Genomic DNA, 24553 nt, shown 5'->3' with positions numbered 1-24553 from the left:
AAAGCTATCCTGAGCAAAAATAACAAAACTGAGAAATCACATTACTTGACTTTAAATTATATTATGGCACTACAGTAACCCAAACAGCATGGTACTGACATAAAAAACAGACACGTAGACCAAGGAATCAGAAAAGGGAACCCATAGATAAATCTGTACATCTACACTGAACTCATTTTTTTACAAAGGTGCCAAGGACATTCTTTGGGGAAGGGCCAGTTTCTTTAATAAGGTGCTTGGAAAACTGGATAGCTACATGGAAAAGAATGAAACTAGACCCTTGTCTGTTGCCATATGAAAAATCAAATTAAAATGGATTAAAAACTTTAAGACCTCAAACTATGAAACTACTACAAAAAAAAAACATTGGGGAAAGTCTCTAGGACATTGGGCTGGGCAATGATATCTTGAGTAATACCCCGCAAACACAGACAACCAAAGCAAAATGACAAATGAGATTACATCAAATTAAAATGCTTCTGCACAGCAAAGGAAACAATCAATAAAGTGAAAAGACAACCCATAGAATGGGGGAAAATACTTGCAAACTACTTCACCTAATTAGGGATTAATAACCAGAATATATAAGGAGCTCACACAACTCTATAGGAAAAACAAAAATCTAATAATCCAATTAAAAATGAGCAAAAGACCTAAACAGATATTTCTCAAAAGAAGACATACAAGTGGCAAACAGGTATATGAAAAGGTGCTCAACATCATTGATCATCAGAGAAATGCAAATCAAAACTACAATATCATATCATCTTACCCCAGTTAAAATGGCTTTCATCCAAAAGTCAGCCAATAACAGATGCTGGTGAGGATGCAGAGAAAAGGGAACCCTTGTATACTGTTAGTAGGAATGTAAATTAATATAACCACTATGGATAACTGTTGGGAGGTTCCTCGAAAACATAAAAATAGAGATATCATATGATCCAGCGATCCTACTGCTGAGTATATATGCAGAGATATCATATGATCCAGCGATCCTACTGCTGAGTATATATGCAAACGAAAGGAAATCAGTATATCAAAGAGGTATCTGCACTCCCACATTTGTTTCAGCACTATTCACAACAGCCAAGATTTGGAAGCAACCTAAGTGTCCATCAACAGATGAATGGATAAAGAAAATGTGGTACATAAACACAATGGAGTACTATTCAGCCATAAAAAAGAATGAGATCTTGTCATTTACAATAACATGACTGAAACTGAAGGTCATTATGATAAGTGAAATAAACCAGGCACAGAAGGACAAACATCGCTTATTCTCACATATTTGTGGGATCTAAAATCAAAACAATTGAACTCATGGAGACAGAGAATAGAAGGATGGTTACCAGAGGCTGGGAAGGATAGTTGGGGAGGGTGAGTGGTTTGTAGGGAAGGTGGGGATAGTTAACGGGTACAAAAAAAATAGTTAGAAAGAATGAATAAGACCTAGTATTTGCTAGCACAACAGGGTGACTGTAGTCAAAAATAATTTAATTATACATTTAAAAATAACTAAGAGTATAACTGTATTATTTGTAACTCAAAGGATAAATGCTTGAGGGCATGCATACCCTACTTACCCTGATACGATTATTATGCATCAAATACCTGTATTAAAATATCTCATGTAAGCCATAAACATATATACCATCTACGTATCCACAAATGTTAATAAAAAAATTTTTTAAAGAAATGTGTAAAAAAATCTCTAGAGTCAGAAGTGACTTATTTAATTTTAAATTTTAAGTTACCATATAAAAGTAAAGATACAAAAACATACAGAATTCAAGAATCCCTATTCTGCCCTACCATGAAGCTTTGTAAATATTTTCCACAGCTAAAGCGACACTTTTTATTGGGCAAAACCTAGGTAAAATCATGGTTGTTTTTGGTACACTTACCACTTTCTTTTTAATTAGTGCTCATCTGTTATTCACACATTCCCTTATTCTTTGATATGTAAAACAAACCCTTCTTCCAATGCTAACCCTCCGGGGTAGAAGGTATTGCTCCTTCCAAGGATTTTGTGCTTTTACAAGATTAGTTTTCATCACTAGACTAATTTTGCTTAGAACAGAAAGTATATTAATTGTTTTATACATACAGTTCCTAACTTAATGTGTGGCATTTAGTAAATGCTCATTAAGATAACTTCTTAAAATGAAGATTATGCAAATATATATTCATACAAACATTTACAACCATCAACAGCAAAATCAGAAATTCTTCAAGTTTACTCTCAAATGGATGCTATAAAACTTGATGCAGGAAACACAGAAAAATCTGAGATACAGCAGAGGTTAATTAGGATGTAAATGTCTTGCTAAATTTATCCTAATTGTAAACTACATAAGGGTTAATAATGCAAGACACTTTGGTGATTCCTTTATTTTTCAATCATTATGCATAACTACAATATATGTTTACTTATTGTTCTCTCCTACAACTGAAATCTACAAGGGAAGGAAAAGTGCATCACTTCCACTAGTATACATAACAATGTCTAGTATGGAGTTCATATTCATTAAATGTTTATTAAATGAATAAATGATTGATGCTGTGGGGATAGTTAAGACCCACTTTCTGATCCCACATATCTTCATTTCTTAAATACAACCAAACTAAAAAGTACTCGGTTCACTGGGCTACTAACTTTGTTAATAATGCATGTTGCAGGTAGCAAAAATAAATACAGAACCATGTATTTTAACAGAAGTATTACAATTACTACAGAAAATAATTAGTTTCATATTTATTACCTGATTCTGAATTTGAAGCACACTTTGCTTTTGGAGACACATTTTGATTTGCTACTGTCATCACTCTATAACAAGAACAAACTAGTTAGTGGTATTTTCTAAATCTTTCAGTAACTTTCAAAAATCCTCAAATAATATTTAAAATAAAGATATTTATTTGTGATTAATTATCCTGTGGGAAAATATACAGTTGCTGAGAAAAATGTTACAGTATTTATATGAACAAATAGGTTAATTAAAAAGGCAACATATTTATACATATATGAGTGTGAAGCAATATGTGTAGAGGACAGGGCATAGTGTTTAGAATAAGACAGACCTTGCTTTAAACCCCAGTTCCACTACTCACACTTGAGTGGCCTTTGGAAAGCTACTTAGCCTGCCTTGAGTCTTGGTTACCTCATTTATGCAAAAGGGATAGCAATCCTGTTTCCTAAGATTCTTATGGAAAGAATTTTAAGACACATGACAGATTGATGATGATGATGATGATGATGGTATTATTATTATTATTGAAAGAGGGTCTTGCTCTGTTACCCAGGCTAGACTGCAGTAAAAGATGTTTTTGAAATTAATATCCTGGGTTTTTTTTGTACTTCTACAAACTAGACCACCCCCAATTCTATCTAAACGTGTAGGAAAGGACTAGCTATCACAAAAGGAATAAATACCAAAGGATCAAAGCTCAACCTTTGACCACAAAAATGGGATTTCTGAGTCCCTAGCAAGAAAATGCAGTTGAAAACCAAATGTGAGAAGGGGATTTTCTAAATTTCAATACTGATTAATTGAATAGTTGAACTCAGTAAACAGAAACAATTTTATTCTTTCATATTTCCCTTTAAACGTATCCTGTCAAAATAGTACTTTCTTGCCCTGAATGAACTTCCAGGTAGATTTCTTTTTACTAATGCCTTTCTGGCATTCTCTTGTAATAAGTAGCTATTTTTAGGTAACACAAAGTTCGGTGTAATATTACAAATCCAAACTCTTCTTATGCAATTTAAATTTTTTCCTTTTCTCAGCTTGGGCATGATTTAGACTCAGAATATGCTGTGGGAAGAGCAACCACTGTTGGTTTTGTCTCTGTTTCTTGTTCTTTTCCCTTGCCTATTTGGAAACTACACTTTGGTTTCCCCTGGAAGTGAATTATAGGAAAGGAGTTTTAGAAATGTACAGGAAAGGTCTTTTTCAATCTTGACTGAACAGTTATGGGCCATTGGTATCTCTAGGATATGACAGGTAATCAAATGTGGACTCTTTCAAACCTGAGGTATTCTGAAGGGTTCTTTGGAGGTTTACCTGTCACTGGAACTCTACCTACCACTGGAGCTCTCTCACTTGCTGCTTTTTATCACCTCCTCAGCTTTTGCCTTTGATGACAGAACCTTCAACTGCTTTTGAGTGAGGTTACTTCATCCTTTGCAGGAAGTCATATTGGGCATAATCGCTTTCAAGATGATCCATAATTAGCCCCATTCTATGGAATCCATATTTGGCCTATTGGCATTATGCACAAATCTTTGTCATGTCAAACTCTGGAAGAATATCTAGCTTTCTCTTTATTCTGCCATTCCAAAGCACCTAACAGACCCTCTTGCCTTTAGACTTTTCAGGTATGAGACAGAAAGTAACTCCCAGGGACATATGTTGAACCTTCCAAATGGTCCTCTTGGAGCTTCCTTTCTTGTATTGAGGTGAGGGAGAAGTCTCCTCGCTCCATATGACACCAATAATAGCTCTTATCAAAGAAATATGTATTCTTGAACTTTTCATCTTTTTCTTAGCCTTTTCTTAGTTTGAAGATGAGTAATAAGCTAATGCTGGTAGAATTGGGTTTTGACCTCACCTTTTACAAACTCCACATAGATAATTCTACACAGAATAAGGAATGGGGGTACTTGTCAATGATTTGTTTTCATCAGTAAGGCAATTGTCCAAACTCTAAGACAACATGAAAACCACATTTAACATTTTGCTACATTCCTCAAGTTCCTATTAACATCTGTAAGTTAAAACACAACTACAGAATTCTACTATTAGCCATTGCTATGGTTTGAATGTTTGTCTCCTCCAAAATTCATGTTGAAATTTAATCCCCAATGTGGCAGTATTGAGAGACAGGGACTTTAAGAGGTGACTGGATCATGAATGCTCTGCCTTCATAAATGGATTAAGCCATTCATGGATTAATGAAGTAATGGATTAATATGTTATCATGGGAATGGTATGATTGGCTTTACAAGAGGAAAAAGAGACACCAGAGCTACTATATTCAGTCGTTCAGTCCCTTTGCTATGTGATGCCCTGTGCCACTTTGGGACTCTGCAGAGAGTCCCCACCAGCAAGAAGGCCCTCACTAACTGCAGCCCCTTGACCTTAGAATTCTTAGCCTCCATAACTGTAAGAAATAAATTCCTAGCCAGGCATGGTGGCACATGCTTGTAGTCCTATTTACTCAGGAGGCTGACTGAGGCTGGAAGATCACTTGAACCCAGGAGTTTAAGGTTACAGTGAGCTATGATGGTGCCACTGCACTCCAGCCTGGGCAACAGAGTAAGACTCTGTTTCTAAAAAAAAAAGAAAGAAGAAAGAAAGGAAAGAAGGAAGGGAGGAAGAAGATGGACAGACAGATGGAAGGAAGGAGAGAGAGAGAGAGAGAGAGAGGAAGGGAGGGGGAGAGAGAGAGAAAGAAAGAGAAAGAGAAGAAAAAGAAAAGAAAAAGAAAAAGGAAGGTGGTGGGGGAAGGGGAAGGGGAAGGGGAAGGGGAAGGGGAAGGAAATGAAAGGAAAGAAATTCTTTTTCTTTATAAATTACCCAGTTTCAGGTATTTTGTAATAAGCAACAGAAAACAGACTAAGACAACCATATGATACAGAAAAAGCTAAGGAAGTTAACAAAGATAGATCTCTCCTCCACACCTTCCAGTCTACAGCATTATTCCAAAGAGAAGTGGGGCAAAGACTTAGGAAACAAGCAGACAATGGGAGCTGACTTTTCTCCTCAAGGCCCAAATATGGAGACAGGGGTAATAAATGGGAGGATGACATTAGAAGAGGTGAAGAGAAAGCCAAAAGAAGAGGGAGTATGTACTAACTCTCTGTTTAGAACTCTAGGAGATGTCCATACAGGGTGGAAACAACATAACAAGAAGAGCTGGGGATGTTTAGGCAGAGAGGGGGCATCAGTTAGCTCTCCTGCGATTCTCTTAATGCCTGGGCATTGAGAACAAGTTCTCAAGGTTCCGTACACCAAGAGCAATGAAGAAAGTGGCCAAATTTACAGCCAAAACACCTGGCATAGGAGTGCTGTGGTGAGGTGACTCTACTACAAAGGTTGTAGAAAGCCACCTAGTCAAAGTCTGGATACAGGACTTCAATGAGACTCAAAGGGTTTGGGAGAGCAACAAAAACCAAGGTGAGGGAAAATCAGCAATGGAGGACCTTAGGTCCTAAATAAGGCCTTAAGTTTGAGTCAATGATTTTTTCAGTGGAGTCCAGACCTGGTATAGAACCAGTCTAGAAGTCTTGCAGCAAGAATCAGTAAAAATCCAGAGACAGTTATGGGATTCCAGATACCCTCAGATCCTAACTTTACCTTTTCCCCAGCACTGCTACAAGGCTACGTAAGGTCTGCCACTATTCCTACACACTTACATTTAGGGTGACTATTTGTCCAAACTGGAACATTTCTGAGAGTACAAGGGTACTCTGTTAAGAATTATGTCAGAAAAACAGGCATATACTGAGACTGCCCAGGCAGATAAAGGGGTATGATCGCTTACCAATATGCCATTCTTAGGACTATGGAATGGGGAGAAAATCTAAGGTTCAGCATTCACCCAAAAAGGACTTCTAACCGGAAGTAAATGGATGACAATAAGTAAGTTTAACTCATTATTTCCCAGCTAAATAGGGGAGAAGGGTGATGAGGGTTTAAGAGAAGTTTAGATGAGTTATTTTAAAAAATAAAGGAAGCTATATTTTCTTTGCACATATAAGTGGTAGGTTTTATTTTTCAAAGAGAGGTCAGTATTTAGGTGAGACAGGAAATAGTCTCAGATACACATAATCAAGTGTTTTATTACATTTGCTCCATTTCAATACATAGACAACAGTCATTAAAGTGGATCTGCAAAGAAGTTATAGCAATATAAATAAAACCCCCTTTCTCCATTAGCTACTATGTCAAAGTTGTAGGGGTTTTACTTTGTGAATGTGCTACTTAAATAAAGAGAATACCAGATGTCTAGTAGACAATAGGTGCTCAAATCTGGTATCATTATTATCCAAATACCATTCTATCCTCCTTAAGAATGTATTATATTATAAATTGCGGAAGGAATTTTTTTAAGTGACTCCATCATCATCTCTGGTGACCTTAGTCATTTATATTTACAATTTTCACTGTCATTTACTGAAGGACAATTCACCCAAAAACAACAGTAACAGATTTTATTTTCTTCAGAAAATTCTCACCATTTAGATACAGGAATATTCATAAAGAGGCTATCATACTAACGCTACACTCTTCTCACGCTACATACATTTCCCAAGGAGACAACAATGCCTTCAGCCCAGGACTTTTCCCTTGCTCTCTGGGCTGGGCCATCCAACTCATTGTTGGACACCTCCACTTCAAAGTGCTGTCGGTACCTCAGTGTTACCCCAACCCACTCCTGCTTTTTCATTTGTGTTCCCTCACCTAGTGAATAAGTTTTCATCCAATTTCCTAAGTCAGAGGGCTGAGGGCCAACTTGGATTTCGACTTCTTCCAATCTGTCATTAAAAACTATTGACTATCCCTCTTGAATTTTTCTCAAACTTTTCCTTTTTGCTATCATTGCTGAGGGCAGAGCTTTTGTTTTTAATCAATTTCAATTTTGTTCACTACTATATCTCTAGCAATTACAACAGTCCTGACATATAGTGAGTCCTCAACAAATAATAAATGAACACCTGAGTTTGTGGACTAACAATCATATTTGCTATATAACTATTATAATACAGGGTTTCAGAAGCTCAACAATTTTAAGATTTTAATTCTTACGTTTCTCTGTGGCATTTCTGATAGTCTTCTGAAGAGGTACCTAGGAAAGAAAATAAAAGCAATCTATTAGAAATATAATTTGAAGACAAACCAGAGGCTAAAATTAGGTAAAAATGAATATTTTCCCCCAAGTGCAGTTTATTTTTATAACTTTTTAAATATTGTTTTTTTTTGTCTGTCACTTAAATTAGGTAAAAATATTTTCAAAATATCAAAGTAAAAAAATGTTGCAAAATGTTACTAGATACAGGAGTCTCTCCCTTGTATTTGAATAGTTCTTTATAATTTTTGAAGTCTTTTTACATGTATTATCTTACTTGATTCTTACAACAATCCTGTCAGGTAAATATATCAATTTATTATCCCCATTTTACATATAAGAAAAAAATAACTGGTCGGATTACAAAACTAGGCTGGGTACAGTGGCTCACGCCTGTAATCCTAACACTTTGGGGAGCCAAAGCAGGTGGATCACCTGAGGTCAGGCGTTCAAGACCAGCCTGGGCAACAAGGTGAAACCCCGTCTCTACTAAAAATACAGAAATTAGCTGGCCGTGGTGGCACACGCCTGTAATCCCAGCTATTTGGGAGGCTGAGGCACCAGAATTGCTTGAACCCAGGAAGTGGAGGCTGCAGTGAGCCGAGACTGCACCACTGCACTCCAGCCTGGGCAACAGAGTGATACTCTGTCTCAAAAAAATAAAAAAATAGAAAACTAATAGTCAAATACTAGTCCAATACCAAATATACAGAAACGCATACTAGTAGATTGATTAGTCAAGAGAATTTCTGCCAGCCAACATTTGACTGCCTCAGGTACATTAAGATGTTAATAGAAATATAAAGAACCATGCGTATAGTTATCTAAAGAAATTAAAACCTTTAGTGGCTTTGGTACTTTGCTTATGTTAGATTAGGATTTTTAAATCTCACAAATTAAAGAGGAGACAAAGTGAATGATGCCTTTAAGCATTTCCTCAAAGGGAGGTTCTCAAAACATATACAGTGGACCCTTATCATCTAGCATCTATTCTGTTTTTGCTGGTAAGAGTTGCCTCGTTTTTTTTCCCTGATGGTCCAGGCATAGCCTATAACTCAATGCTGTGAGAGCCCTGTATCTCCCTGGACAAAGTGACTGGTTCAGGGAAAGGCACATAAACTAATGAAGCCCATGTGTAAGGTCCAGGACTTCAGTTCAAATTGTTGGGAAAGAGAAGCACTTTTTTCAATGTATTGTGAGTATGTAAGCCCAGAGCCAGCAAAAGTTGCTCCAAGAAGGGACTTGTCTAAGAGCATAACTGACATAGAGGGATCCTGAGCCAGGGGATAGAGAGGAATTGGATCCTACCATTTGAAACCCTGGATCAAATTGCCTATGTACCTGATTTATTGCTGAATTTTTCAGGCACATGTGGTAACAAATTCCCTTTTTAACCTAATACTGTTAGTTTTTTGACATTTGCAATGGACAAGAATCCTAACCAAAACATTTGCTAAAGAGACAGGCTGCTTCTTTGAGAACTTTATTTCAGCAAAGGAGTTGCCAAACTAAACATAAAACAGAAGACAAGGCCTTCAAACACTAGAAATATTGCCATCTAGACAGCTATCAACTTTCCAATAAAGGACCCCTAACTCAATGTTCTTTGACTAATATGACCCTTTCTTAGTGGCAGGCTCTAATAGATGGGCTGCCAATATCCGTTCTTACTCCCCTTCTTCATTTTCCTTGCCTTCTACCACAATAGAGGATAGGAAAGCAAAATACTTGGTTTCTCAGCCTCCCTGGTGGTAGATAAATGCATGACCCAGTTCTGGCCAATAGACCAAAGTAGAAGTCAGCTGGGAATTTCTAGGAAAGCTTTTCTTCTTTCAATAAAAGGATACATGTGGCGCTCAGCCTTCTCTCATTCTTTCTACCAGGAACATGGCTGTGACACCTAGAGTTTAGCAACCACCTTGCAACTATGGGGTAACAAACCAACACACTTGGTTGTATGTTGACATAAGACCCTATGATCTTGATGATATTAGTGAGTTGCTACATAGCTCTGGGCTGGTATGGGAGAAACATAAACCCAATATAAATTTAAAAAATTTTGCATGACAAAAAAATACCATGAACAAAAAGACAACCAAGAAACTGGGACAAAATATTCATAATATATACCACAGACAAAAGGCCAATATTCTTCAAATAAAAATGGCCCTTAAACATATGAAAAATGTTTAAACTCACATGTAATTATGGAAATGCAAGTTAAAATAGCACAGAGATACTATTTGTCACCTTTGAGAGTAGCAAAATTGTAAAAACAAATGACAGCACATTCTGTTGGTAAGGATATAGGGAGACCAGCACTTTAACACACTGCTGTTTGGAATGCAAACTGTTATAATTCTTCTGGAGGAAAATTTGGCAATATCCAATAAAATGATAACCTTCTGACCCAGCTATCCTACCTCTGGAAATCTACCTTGAAGACACACTACCAATAACATGAAAATATATATCATAAGTTTATTCATTGTGTATTGTTTATAATGGCAAAATATTGGGGAAAAACCTAAATACCCAATATATAGGTATTTTTGAATAAACAAAAGTACATCCACAGAGTGGAGTACTATGCAGCTGTAAAAAATAAGAGGAAGATCTCTATGTAAACTGATGTGGAGTGATTTCTAGTACATACTGTTAGGTGGAAAGTTAAAGTGAAAGAAGAGTAGCTATATAGCATGGTACCCTTCATGTAACAAAGAAGAGGATATAAAGAAATACATTGAGATCTCCTCATTTGTACAAAAGAAACACAGGAAGGATAAGCCAAAAACTAAAAAGACCAGTTACCCACAGTGGGTAAGTGAGAAAGGGGTAGAAAGAAGAGAAGAATGGTAGCAGGAAGCAGGAGAAAGTGATAATTTTCTGAGAATATCTTTTTATATAGCTATGACTCTAAAACCATAGTAATATTTCATATTCCTAAATACATACACAAAACCAAACAGGACAGGTGAATGCAAAAGTGGATCAATAACAAATGAGTATAGCTATACATATTACAAGTGAATAACTTCTCATATGTTAAGGGAGGTGGGGAGAAAATGAACTTACATAACTTTGGAAAATTAGTATTTTGACTGGATGCTGTAATGCTAAAGACAAAAAGAACTGTATGCAAATGCTGTAATTTATTTACTTAAATGTGTTTCTTACAGGGGCCTGGGTTAACACTTCTGAAACTACTCTATATATACTAGAAAAAAATAAATAAATAAATATACAAATAAATAAATAAATGAATGAACGTATGATGAAAGTATTGGATTTCAAACCATAGAATAAATATCCATGAGTCTACACTGAATTAGTAATCAAATAAATAAACAAATGGCAGAAAAGAGAAAGTTCTTCTTTTACAGTAGAATTCCAATTAATAAAAGTAGCAGTAAAGCATAGAATAAAAAATCACCATTGGACAAACACCACAGTAATAAAGGTTGAAGTCAACTGGCTGCTCTGATGGCTGCTAAAATTAGTGAAATACAGTTTCAGAAGAAAGAGAGTTTACAGTCTCAAACTATCTTTTTGTAGATATTCAAAAATTACAAAGAGAAAACAGCAATTTTTAATTGGAGAAATTCAGCAGATACCACCTTAACCAAATGATGAAATTTAACATCACCAGTAATAAGACATAATATTCTTCAAATAAAAATGAGAGGACAACATGAACCCTTTGATACGATATGATACACTGCAAAGGCACAACATAATTTCTGTGGTACTCTTACCAAAAACTGCATAACTTCATTCTTTTTTTTTTTTTTTTTTTTTCAGAATATCCATATTCTGTCACCCAGGCAGAAGTTCAGTGGTACAAACATGGTTCACTATAGCCTTTACCTCCTGTGCTCAAGTGATCCTCTCATTCTCCCACCTCAGCCTCCTGAGTAGCTGGGACTACAGGCGTGCACCACCACATCTGGCTCTTTTATTTTTTGTAGAGATACAGGTCTCACTATGTTGCCCAGGCTGGTCTCGAACTCCTGGCCTCAAGCAGTCCTCCCACCTCAGTCTCCCAAAGTGCTGGGATTACAGGTGTCAGCCACTGCACCCAGCCATAACTTCATTCCTATCATGAGGAAACATCAAGACAAATCCCAACCAAGGGACATTCTACAAAATAACTCATCAGTAATCTGAAAGACTGAGGAACAATTACAAACTGCAGGAGACTAGGGAGAAGTAAAAATTAAATGTGACATGGGATCCAGGATGGATCATGAAACAGAAAAAAGAAAGACTAAATGAAAAGTCTAAAAATAGTTCAAAATAAAAAGTTATAAAAGGCTGAGTACAATGGCTCATGCCTATTATCTCAGCACTTTGGAAGGCCAAGGTAGAAGAATTGCTTGAGGCCAGGAGTTTGAGACCAGCCTGGGCGACATAGCGAGACTCCATCTCTACAAAAAATTGTTTAAATTACTTGTTGTGCCCGGGAGCAGTGGCTCACACCTGTAATCCTAGCACTTTGGGAAGCCAAGGCAGGCAGATCACCTGAGGTCAGGAGTTCAAGACTAGCCTGGCCAACATGGTGAAACCCCATCTCTACAAAAATACAAAAATTAACTGGGTGTGGTGGCACGCACCTGTAACCCTAGCTACTAGGAAGGCTGAGGCAGGAGAATTGCTTGAACCTGGGAGAGAGAGGTTGCAGTGAGCCTAAATTGTGCCACTGCACTCCAGCCTGGGCAAAACAGTAAGACTCTGTCTCAAAATAAATAAATTTAAAAAGTAAACTAAACATACTTCTGCTATTATTAGATATTATCTGTAGCCAAAGGTAATCCAACTGATAAACTTAGCTTAGAAATCATTCAAGAGAAAAAATCCTTTGCTTTTCCAACATAGATAAGAAATGTTCCCCCGTGTGTGCAACTCACTTAAAATTGCAGAGACATTTGAAAACTGTGGTGCCTTCTCTATCGCTACTGCTTTACTGGTATCCAGAAGAGTAGAATTCTTCCACTGCATGTGTTCTTCCAAGTTGGGACACTCCCAGTCTAAAACAGCAGAGAAGAAATAGCGTAAGACTTTAAACAGCAGCCTACAAATGATGGGTTCCTTCCTACCCCACCTTAGGTCCCCAGCCCATACCAAATGATGGTATTATAATTGAAGGTTTTGGATGAGACAGAAAAAAAATAAGCTTTGACAGATCAATATACTAAATAATCTATGGTCTATTCTGGTTCTTTTACCCTGCCTTCCTTTCTAGACTTTTCCACCATAAGAATTATTGATCTAAGAGACAGGTAGCACACGTGTGAGCTGCCTGTTATATTTTATATATGTTATACCTATGTACCATTAAAAATCACATCACTAAATAATATACAGTCAGCCCTTTGTATCTATGAGTTCCACATCTGTGGATTCAACCAACCATGGACTGAAAATATTCAGGAAAAAATTGCATCCATACTCAACATACACAGTCTTTTTTTTCTTGTCATTATTCTCCAAACAATACAGTATAACAACTATTTACATAGCATTTACATTGTATTAAGTATTATAAGTAATCTAAAGATTATTTAAAGTATATAGAAGGATGTGCACAGGTTACATGCAAATACCATGCCATTTTATATCAGGGACTTCAGCATCCACAGATTTTGGTATCCAAGGGAGGTTTTGGAACCAACCTCCATGGATACCAAGGGACAAACTGTACATAAACTGCTATTACCTTAATATCAGTTTTAAGTTTTCTAGTGATTTCCCACTATGGAAGAATAAGACTATTCCCTGTATATTCGCCCACCCCACCTTTCCTACCCCCCCATTGTATCTATAGTGTTATATCATATATTAAGTTAGATCAATATTCATATAGACATATGATGATAAAATGTTTATAAAAATGCTGTTTACTCTGGTGGTATATCAAAACCACCTTTTGTTTTTCCTGGAGTCAATACAAGTCCCTTTCCTCATCTGTTTAGTTTTATACATACACACACACATACACACACACTCTTTTGAGACAGAGTCTTGCTCTGTCGCCCAGGCTAGAGTGCAGTGGTGTGATCTCGGCTCATTGCAACCTCCGCCTCCTCGGTTCAAGTGATTCTCCTGCCTCAGACACCTGAGTAGCTGGGATTACAGGCACCCACCACCATGCCCGGCTAATTTTTGTATTTTTGTAGAGACAGAGTTTCGCCATGTTGGCCAGGCTTCTCTCGAACTCCTGACCTCAAGTGATTCGCCCGCCTCAGTCTCCCAAAGTGCTGTGATTACAGGCGTGTGCCACCACTCCTGGTCTCTATACATGTTTTAATCTATTTAATCTCAAACACTACCAAATTGCATAAATCCATTCCATTTATTCCACTCCCTGGTGTTTTAGAATTTCATAATGCTGTGCCTTGGTGTTTTTCATCTACTGTACTAGGCACACTATGGTCCTTTTAACCCAGAAACTCACAATTTATAGCTCAAAAAATGTTCTTGAATATTTACTGATAATTTTCTTCCCTTTTTTCCATTATCTTTTCCTGGATCTCCTATTGTTTGATGTTGGATTTCATATACTGTTCTTATATTTTTTTCTCTAAATTTTAATCTTTTTTTCTTTATTTTCTCCTTTTTCCCTCCTTTTTTTCTTACGATTTTTTTTTCTGGTAAATCTCAACTTAATATTTTAATCCCTTTACTGAGTTTTCCATTCTGCTATTGCATTTCATTGTTCTTAGAACAGCCTCTTTTTTATAGCATCCTATTCTTATTTAATGGATAAAATACACATTTTCTTATCTCAATGAAGATTTTTAAAAATATTTTCCTCTCCTTGTTCCTATTTCTCCTTGATTCTTTTTCCTCCTACTTAATTTCCTTGTTTCAAGATTTTTAAATTTTAAAAGTTTAAACATTTTAATTTTTAAAATTCCTTTTATAGTTAGAACACTTAACATGAGATCTACACTCAAACTTTTAAGTGTACAATCCAGTGTTGTTAACTAAAGGCACAGCATTCTATAGCAGCTCTCTAGAGCTCACTTCTACATGTGTAAGTGAAACTTAATATGGATTGATAGCAACTCCCAATTTTCCCTTCCTGCAAGATCCTGTCAAACATCATCCTACTCTCTGCTTCTATGAGTTTGGCTATTTTAGATAACTTATATAAGTGGAAATATCAAGTATTCGACCTTCTGTGACTGGCTTATTTCATTTAACATAACGTCCTCAAGGTTCATCCGTGCTGTCACAAATTGCAGGATTTCTTTCTTAAGGCTGAATAATATTCCATTGCATTTATACATCACATTTTCTTTATCCATTCATCTATCAACAAACATTAAGGTTTTTTCCACATCTCGGCTACTATGAATAATGCTGCAGTGAATAAGGGAGTGCTAATATCTCTTTGAGATCCTGATTTTAATTATTTTGGATATTCACACAGGGACTGATGGACCACATGGTCATTCTGTTTTCAATTTTTAGAGACACCTCCATACTGTTTCTATAGCTGCTGTGCCATTTTATAGTCCCAACAACAGTGTACAAGGGTTCTAAATTATCCACACCCTTGCCAACATTTGTTATCTTTTGTTTTTGTTTTTTGGTAATAGCCCTTTTAACAAGTGTGAGGTGATACTGTGGTTTTGATTTGCCTGTTCCTGATGATTAATGATGTTGAGCATTTTTTCATATGCTTGTTGGCTATTGCTGCTGCTGCTTTGGAGAAATATCTATTCAAGTTATTGGTCTAATTTTTAAATCAGGTTGCCTTTTTTGTTTAGTTTTGCTATTCAGTTATAAGAGTTCCTCATGCATTTTAGTTATTTACTCCTTTATCAGATGTATGATTTACAAATATTTTCTTCCATTTTGGTATGTTGTCTCTTTACTCTGTTGATTGTTTCTTTTGCTGTTCAGAAGCTTTTGCTGTGCAGAAGTGATAATGTCTCACTTGTTACTGCTCTTGTTGCCTACACTTTTGGTATCATATCCATGAAATCACTGCTACGACTAATGTTATGAAGCTTTCCCCCTACGTTTTCTTCTAGGAGTTTTATATGTAAGTATTTAATCCATTTTGAATTAATTCTTGTGTATTAGTGTCAATGTCCAATTTCATTACTTTGTATGTGGATATTCAGTTTTCCCAACAGCATTTGTTGAAGAAAGTATCCTTTCCTCATTGTGTATTCTTGGTACTCTATCCTGTCAAAGATAAGTTGGCCATATATGTATGGATTCATTTATCTTATGACAGTACCATACTGTTTGAATTACTATAGCATCACAATGTATTTTGAAATCAGGAAGTATGATGTTCCTACTTTGTTCTTCTCAAGATTGTTTCGGCTATTTGAGCTTCTTTGTAGTTCCATATACACTTCAGGGTTGCTTTGTTATTTCTATTAAAAAATGCCATTGAGATTTTGATAGAGATTGCATCCAATTTGTAGACTGCTTTGGGTGTATGGATATTTTAACAATATTAAGTCTTCCAACTCATAAACACGGGATGTGCGTCCATTTCTTTTTAAATTTTATTCATCATTGTTTTTCAGCATACATATCTTCTTAAGTTTATTCCTAAATATTTTATACTTTTTGATGATATTGTAAATGAGATTGTTTTATTTCCTTTTCAGGTAGTTTATTGCTAGTACATAGAAACACAACTGATTTTCGTATGTTGATTTTATAATCTACAATTTTACTGAATTCATTTAATCGTTCAAATATGTTTGTTTGTGTGTGTGTGTGTGTGTTTTTAGACAGAGTCTCGCTCTGTCACCCAGGCTGGAGTGCAGTGGCATGAACCCAGCCCACTGCAACCTCCACCTCCCGATTAAAGCAATTCTCCTGCCTCAACCTCCTGAGTAGCTGGGACTGCAGACGCCTGCCACCACGCCCAGCTCATTTTTGTATTTTTAGTATAGAAGGGGTTTCACCATGTTGGCCAGGCTGGTCTTGAACTCCTGATCTCATGTGATGTGCCCGCCTCGGCCTCCTAAATTGCTGGAATTACAGGTGTGAGCCACCACATCCGGCCTTATGGTGTCTTTAGAGTGTTTTACATATAAGATCATGTCATCTGCACAAACAGATTATTTTACTTCAATTTAGACGCTTTTTATTTTTTTGTTGCCTAATTGCTGTGACTAGGACTATGCTGAATAAAAGTATTCAGCATACTTCCTGATCTTAGAGGAACAGCTTTCAGTTTTTTACTACTGAGTATGATGTTAGCTATGGGCTTCTCATATACTGTCTTTATTATGTTGAGGTAATTGCCTTCTGTTCCTAGTTTGAGAGTTTTCATCATAAAAGATGTTGAATTTTGTCAAATCCTTTTGCTGTATCTATTGAAATTACTGTGTAATTGTTACCCTTCATTCTGTTAAAGTAGTGTTACACTTTAGTTGATTTTTGTATTTGGAACCAACCTTGCATTCCAGGGATAAATGCCACTTGGTCATGGTGTATGATCCTTTTAATGTAGAGATGAATTTGAATTGCTAGTATTTTGTTGAGGATTTTTACATCTATGTTTATCAGGGATATTGTCTTATAGTTGTCTTTGCTTGTAGTATTTACCTCACTTTAGTATGAGGGTAATGCTGGCCTCAAAGAATTAGTTTGAAAGTGTTTTCTCCCCTTTAATTTTTAAGAAGAGTTTAAGTTTAAGAATAGTTTAATAAAGACCATATATAAGAACTGGAATTAAATATTCTTGAAATGTTTGGTATAATTCACCAGTGAAGCCATCTGGTCCTGGACTTGTCTTTGTTGGAAGGTTTTTGATTGCTTGTTCAATTTCCTTACTAGTTATAGGTCTGCCCAGATTTTATATTTCTTCATGACTCAGTCTTAATAGGTTATATGTTTCTAGGAATTTCTTCTTTCCTTCTAGGTTATTCAATTTATTGTCCTATAATTGGGCATGGTAGTCTCATGATTATTTTTGTTTCTGTGGCATCAGGTATAATGTTTCATCTTGCACTTTGAATTTTATTGAGTCTTCTTTTTTTCTTAATCTAACTAAAGGTTTGTCAAATTTGTCCTTTCAACAAACCAACTCTTAGTTCCACTGATTTCTATTTTTTTTGATTCTCTGTTCCATTTATTTCTGCTCTAAACTTTATTTCCTTCTATCTGATAATTTTTGGCTGTTCATTCTTTTTTCTAGTTCCTTGAGGTGTAACATTAGCTTATTTGAAATGTTTCTTTTTAAATGTAGTTATTGCTATAAAATTCCCTCAGTACTGCTTTTGCTATATTCCACGTTTCAATATATTGTGCTTTTGTCCAAAGATATTTTCTAATTTCCCTTTTGATTTCTTCTTTGACTCATTGGTTATTCAAGAGTATGTTAAATTTCCACATATTTGTGAATTTTCCAGTATTCCTTCTACTACTGATTTCTAGTTTTATTCCATTGTGGTCAGAAAAGATACTTGATATGTTTTCAATCTTCCATTTGTTAAGACTTGTTTTGTGACATAACATGATCTATTATGGAGACTGTCCTATCTGTGCATGAGAGAAATATATATTCTGCCACTGTTGGGTAGAATGTTTTATATACATATTAGGTCCATGTTGTCTATAGCACTGTTCAAGTCTGCTGTTTGCTTACCTGTTTTCTGTCTGAATGTTCTATCCATTGTTAAAAGTGGGTTATATTGAATTATCCCACAATTATTGTATTACTATTTTTCCCTTCAGTTCTGTCAATGTCTGTTTTGTATATTTAGGTGCTGATGTTGGGTGCATACGTATTTATAACTGTATATCTTCCTGGCGAATTTACCTTTTTATTCTTATTTTTGTTCTTCTTTGTCTCTCATGACTGTTTTTGATTTGAAGTCTATCTTGTCTGACACAAATATAGCCACCCCTGCTCTCTTTTGGTTACCATTTGTATGGAATATCTTTTTCCATCTCTCCATTTTTAGTGTATGTATCTTTAAATCTAAAGAGGGTCATTTGTAGACATCACATCATTAGATCTTGTTCTTTTATCCATTCAGTCACTCTGTGTTTTGATTAGGAAGTTTAACTTATTTAAAGTAATTATTGGTAGGTAGGGACTTAACTATTGTCATTTCACTAATTGTTTCTCTCTTGTAATTCTTTTGTCCCTTTTTCCTTTAGTGCTGTCTTCCTTTGTGTTCCATTGCTTTTTGTATATATCGATAAAGGTTTTCTTTTTCGTCTTTTGTGATTCTTCCATAGGAATTCTGTTTATGTTGACCATGGGGCTTATGTAAAATCTTATATAGTAACAGTCTAAGCTGATAATTTCAATTGCATACAAAAACTACACTTCTACTTCTCCCCCTCTTGCACTTTATTCATGTCACAATTTATATATTTTAGTTGTATTATTAACATCTTCAGTTAGTTTTTGACATTTTTATCTTTTAACTCGTATACTAGAACTAAAAGTGATTTAATTCTGGTATACTACTATAACAATATTACTGTATTCTGTACAGTATTACAATTACTATTACATTACTATTGTAATAGTAAACTACTATAAAGAATTGGTGAGCTTGAGGACAGGTCATTTTTAAAGACTCCAAAAGCAACTGCAAGAAAAACAAAAATTGACAAATGGGACATAATTAAATTGAAGAGCTTAACAGTAAACTACTATTACAATATTACTGTATTCTGTATTTATCTATATATTTACCTTTACCAATGAGTTTTATACTTTCATGTTACTGTTTAGCATCCTTGAGTTTCAACTTAAATAACTCCTTTCAGCATTTCTTGTAAGGCAGGTCTAGTCGTAGTAAATTCCCTCAGCTTTTGTTTGTCTGGGAAACTCCTTTTCTCTCCATTTTTGAAAGACTGTTTTCCTGGGTGTACTGTTCTTGATTGATTTTTCTTTCAGCACTTTGAATATATCATCCCATTCTCTCTGATCTGTAAGGTTTCTGCTGAGAAATCCACTCATAGTTTTATGGCAGCTCCCCTGTACATGTCAAGTCACTTTTTACTTGCTGCTTTCAAATTTTTCTTTATATATGGCTTTTGACAATTCAATTATAATGTTTCTCAGCGTGGATTTCTTAGATTCCTTCTACTTGGGTCCCTTGGGCTTCCTGGATCTAAACGTCCATTTAATTCCCCAGATTTGGGATGATTTTAGCCACTATTTCTTTGATTACACTTTCAAGTCCTTTCTCTCTTCTTCTCTGGGACTCCCATATTGCAAATGTTGGTCTGCTTGATAGTGGCTCACAAATCTCTTAGGATTTCTTCAATCTTTTCATTCCTTTTTCTTCACTAATGGCATAATACTAAATGACCTTTATTTTTCTTCTAAATTTTACTTTAGATATAGGAGGTACACATGCAGGTTACATGGGTAAACCGTGTGTCACTGGGGCTTGGTGTACAAATGATTTGTCACCCAGATAGTGAGCACAGTATTCAATAGGTAGTTTTTCAATCTTCACCCTCTTTTCACCCTCCAACCTCAAGTAAGCCCCAGTATCTACTGTTCCCTTCTTTGTGTCCATGTGTACTCAATGTGTAGTTCCCACTTATAAATGAGAACATACCGTATTTGGTTTTCTGTTCCTGCATTAATTTGCTTAGGATAACGGTCTGCAGCTGCATCCATGTTGATGCAAAATATATGATTTCATTCTTTTTTATGTCTGTGTAGTATTCCATGGTATACATGTACTACACTTTCTTTATCCAGTCTACCACTGATGGGCATTTAGGTTGATTCCATGTCTCTGCTATTATGAAAAGTGCTACAACAAACATATGTTTTCATGTGTCTTTATAGAATGATTCCTTTGGAAATACATCCAGTAATAGGATTGCTGGGTCAAATGATAGTTCTAGGTTCTTTGAGAAATCTGCAAACTTCTTTCCATATTGGCTAAACTAATTTACATTCCCATTTCCTCTGTGTACCAGCAGTGTATAAGCTTTCCCTTTTCTCTACAATCTCACAAACATGTTATTTTTTGACTTTTTAATAATAGCCACCTTGACTGGTATGAGATGGTATCTCATTGTGGTTTTGATTTGCATTTCTCTAATGAGAAGAAGACATACTTCTTTAATCTTCTTTATATTCATGCCCTTTGCCCATTTTTTAATAGGATTGTTTTTTGCTTGCTGATTTAAATTCTTTATAGATTCTGGATATTAGATCTTTGTTGGATGCATAGTTTGCAAATATTTTCTCCCATTCTGTAGGTTGTCTGTTTACTGTGTTGATAGTTTATTTGGCTGTGCAGAAGCTCTTCGGTTTAATTAGGTCCCATTTGTCAATTTTTGTTTTTCTTGCAATTGCTTTTGGAGTCTTTAAAAATGACCTGTCCTCAAGCTCACTAATTCTTTATTCTTCTTGAGCTAGTGTGCTGTTATATTGTTCTACTGAATTTTTCTTTTTTTTTTTTTTTAGAGCGGTCTTTCTCTGTCACCCAGGCTGGAGTGCAGTAGCATAATCACAGCTCACTGTAACGTCAAACTCCTTGGCTCAAATGATCCTCCCACCTCAGCCTCCTAAAGCATTGGGATTACAGGCATGAGCCACTGTGCCTGCCCTCAGTTCAGTGATAGTATTATTCAGCACCAAAAATACCTATTTTGTTCTTTTTAAAACTTTCTTTTTGTTGAAATTCTTATTTTGTTCATGTATTGTTCTTCTCAGCTTGTTGAGCGTCTTCATAATGATTATTTTGAATTAGTTGTCAGAAAATTTGTATATCTCCATTTCATTAGGGTCAGTTTCTGGGGATTTATCTTGTTCCTTTGTTTGGACCATGTTTCCCTGCTTCTTAATTTTCCTTGACTCTTGGTATCAGCATCTATACATTAGAAAAAACATCCACTTCTCCCAGTCTTGCAGACTGGCATTGTACAGAAGACCCTTATGAATAAGCCTACCCAGAGATCTCTCAAATCTTTTTGCTAGTCCAAACCACCATCTTTGTTGTTATCAGCCTCCAGGCATTTAGAATATGTCAGATCCTGTCAACATTTTAAGACAGGTGTGACAGAAGCTAGTCCCAAGAACATCCCTTAAAAAGCTGCAATGGACACACAGTCCAACTCCTTCTCTCCCGAGGGAGAAGCCGGAATCTGGTTTTTTTCCCCCCCACCACTCACTCTGCACTGAGCCAGGTGGAGGGCAAGTGGCAAATGTTTGTGTCCTAGAGCAAATTGTCATCTTTATTCTCAGCAGTCAGCAGTCACCTTGGGTATGTTGGGTCCTATCAGCACTCTGAGACAGGCAAGACAGAAGTCAGTTCCCTCAGGCATTCCTCAGAGAATTCAGAACACTGGATGTATTGTCAAGTCCCTTATCTTGCTCTTCCCCTCAGGGAGAAGCTGAAAACTGTGTTATGGGTTTCCTCTCAATTGTATGATGTTGTGCTAGGAGTAGGAATTATGGTGAGGATGTCTCAAATTGTCCTACTGGCTTTGATGTGGCTGGCCCCATGCTTGCCAGGATGCAGGCGCCTGTCTACTGTGTTCTGAATTTTACACAAAGTGAACTGGTCCATATACTGCTGTTGGTGTGCCCATAAGGAGTAGGCAGGGCCATGGCTTCCTGTTTCAACATCTTGGCGACAGCATTCTCACACTTTGTTTTGCTTTGATATCTCTTTTTAATGTTAGAGGCTTTACTTAGAAGTCTGGTGATCCTTGGCTCTCTGTTCATATTTAAAAGTGGGTCCTAAAAGGCTAAGTGGAATCCCTATGGCCTAGGTGGGGCTTGTCACGTAGTTGGCTTCACTGTAGGGTCTTCTGCCTGGTCCGTTTCATTTAGGACTCCTGAGGTCAGTATCTTTAGATATTTTCTTCTGGGGTACTCAGTTCCTGAGAAAATAATCTTTCATTTTCTCAACAGAAGGTTCAAGTCTGGGAAGCTGACAAGAAAAATGGGCTGCTGGGGTAGGGTGGAAATAAGCATTGGGTGAGCAGATCCCATAATTTAGGACGTACACTTTTACTTAATTTCCTCTTCCAAATTCAGTACATTATCTGCAGCAGTCAGCTTTGGCTGACAACCAAAAAATCTCAGTGGCACAAAATGAAAAGCATTTATTTTTTGTTTCCATGTCTATTAGTTGGCTCAGGTAACTCAGATTACAAGTCTGCAGATCAGCTGGGGCAGCTCTCTAAAGTGAGCTGGTTGCCTGGGCTGCTCCACTCTGTTACTCTCATTCTGGGGTTCCATGAGAGAGGCAGAAGCTAATTAGGATACATTCTCATGATAATGGCAAAAGTGCAAGAAGACAAGCCCAACCACTTAAGCAATTTGAAAGCTTTTCTTAAATTGTGTTTGTTGCAGAAAGCAAGTGACATTGCCAATCCCAAAGCCAGAGAGTAGAAAAGTACACTCCACCCATTATGAGGGTAAATAATACTACAGAGAAATGAATAATTGGGACTGACATTTCAAAATACCACAGTATCCCTGCTATTAACAGTACCTAGTATTCTCCAGTCTGGAGTCCCTGTTTCAAAATATTCTAAAGAATAACTCTACAGGCTCCCTTTGAGCAGGAAAGGAGCAGTTAACCACATCTTTCATGTTTTTGACATCTATTTACAAGTATTTGGCACAATCAAATTATGAGCTTTTCTGTGACACTATAGTGCAAACTGGCTTGTTTCTGGGGTATTCACATTGTTGGTTTAGGACTCTGCTTTCTTAGGTCTGCTGCCTCAGACCATCTGATTAACCTTCCAAACTTCGTACTTTTCTGTTTTCCAATTATCTTTGTCCTTATGAGTGTATTACTTTAAAGAAAAAGCCGTTTTCTGCCATTGTAAGATTGTAGAGTAAGGCATGTATTTGATCTGCCATCATTCACCAAAGGCTATATTTATATGTATAATAAATGTAAATAACTCTTAATTTGTGAAGAAAATTCAAGCAGGGACTTGGCCTAGCTAACACTTAAGTTATTTGCTGAAAAGTAAGATAAGTACAGGGAAAAAAAAAGATAACACATGGTTCAAGGGAATAAGTACACATTCATTAGGTGCAAAATTGATTAATAATTGGATGTGCATTACATATAAATGCTAAATGACATTTCTTCATTCTTCCCTGATCTGAGGGCTTTTGCTCTATTAGTCCTATGTGACTAGAAGTGAAACACAACAGGTAATGGTCAAGGAAGTGAGGTGTTGGTGAGGAAGAGGAGTATGCCTTCTCAAAAGGGACGTTTATTCATTGGAGGATTTGTGGACAAAGGAGTAATTTCTATAGTAGAGCAACTTAAGGTTGGAATTACTTTCTCACCTAAATAATCTGATTTTCTGAACAGTTCAGGTGATGGAAAGCTCTCTTCAAAACTCTTGTATTCTGCATAAGAGTCTGTTACTGAATAGCTCAGAGGAGAACTGGCCATACCATGGTGCAAACTTAATCCTGTAGAATAAAGGAACAAACAAAATGGATAAATGTTTTGATACAAAACAGATGTGAAATCCTAAAAACTGAAATGTATGGAGATGTACATGCTTAGTTACATATTATTACTAGAACATAAAACTGCTTCTACATACAACTAAAAAGGCATAATATTTTAAACTATTTTAATTTGATCTTGGACAATCATTCTATTTTTGATGGTGATAAATTTGTTATAATCCTCTTTTGTTGTTTTTCAAAGTTTTACAACTTACCCCTTTTCTCTACTTTGGGGTCAGTTGT

At 36.2% G+C, this 24553-nt stretch overlaps 1 protein-coding gene across 1 annotated transcript in view; it reads right to left on the bottom strand.

Moving 5' to 3' along the window:
- MEIKIN (meiotic kinetochore factor) overlaps nt 1–24553 on the bottom strand; it is a 77767-nt gene that overhangs the window by 41201 nt on the left and 12013 nt on the right. Inside the window, exons 5-8 of the mRNA XM_011969285.1 lie at nt 24140–24268; nt 12759–12878; nt 7812–7851; nt 2763–2827 (exon numbers count right to left, since the gene is read on the bottom strand). Coding sequence (XP_011824675.1) covers nt 2763–2827; nt 7812–7851; nt 12759–12878; nt 24140–24268 — 354 coding nt within the window. The remainder of the gene's footprint in view (nt 1–2762; nt 2828–7811; nt 7852–12758; nt 12879–24139; nt 24269–24553) is intronic.

The sequence above is a fragment of the Mandrillus leucophaeus genome, unplaced genomic scaffold (assembly GCF_000951045.1).
Source record: "Mandrillus leucophaeus isolate KB7577 unplaced genomic scaffold, Mleu.le_1.0 Scaffold88, whole genome shotgun sequence".
Taxonomy (NCBI): domain Eukaryota; kingdom Metazoa; phylum Chordata; class Mammalia; order Primates; family Cercopithecidae; genus Mandrillus; species Mandrillus leucophaeus.
This window is presented reverse-complemented; position numbering and strand designations above follow the sequence as displayed.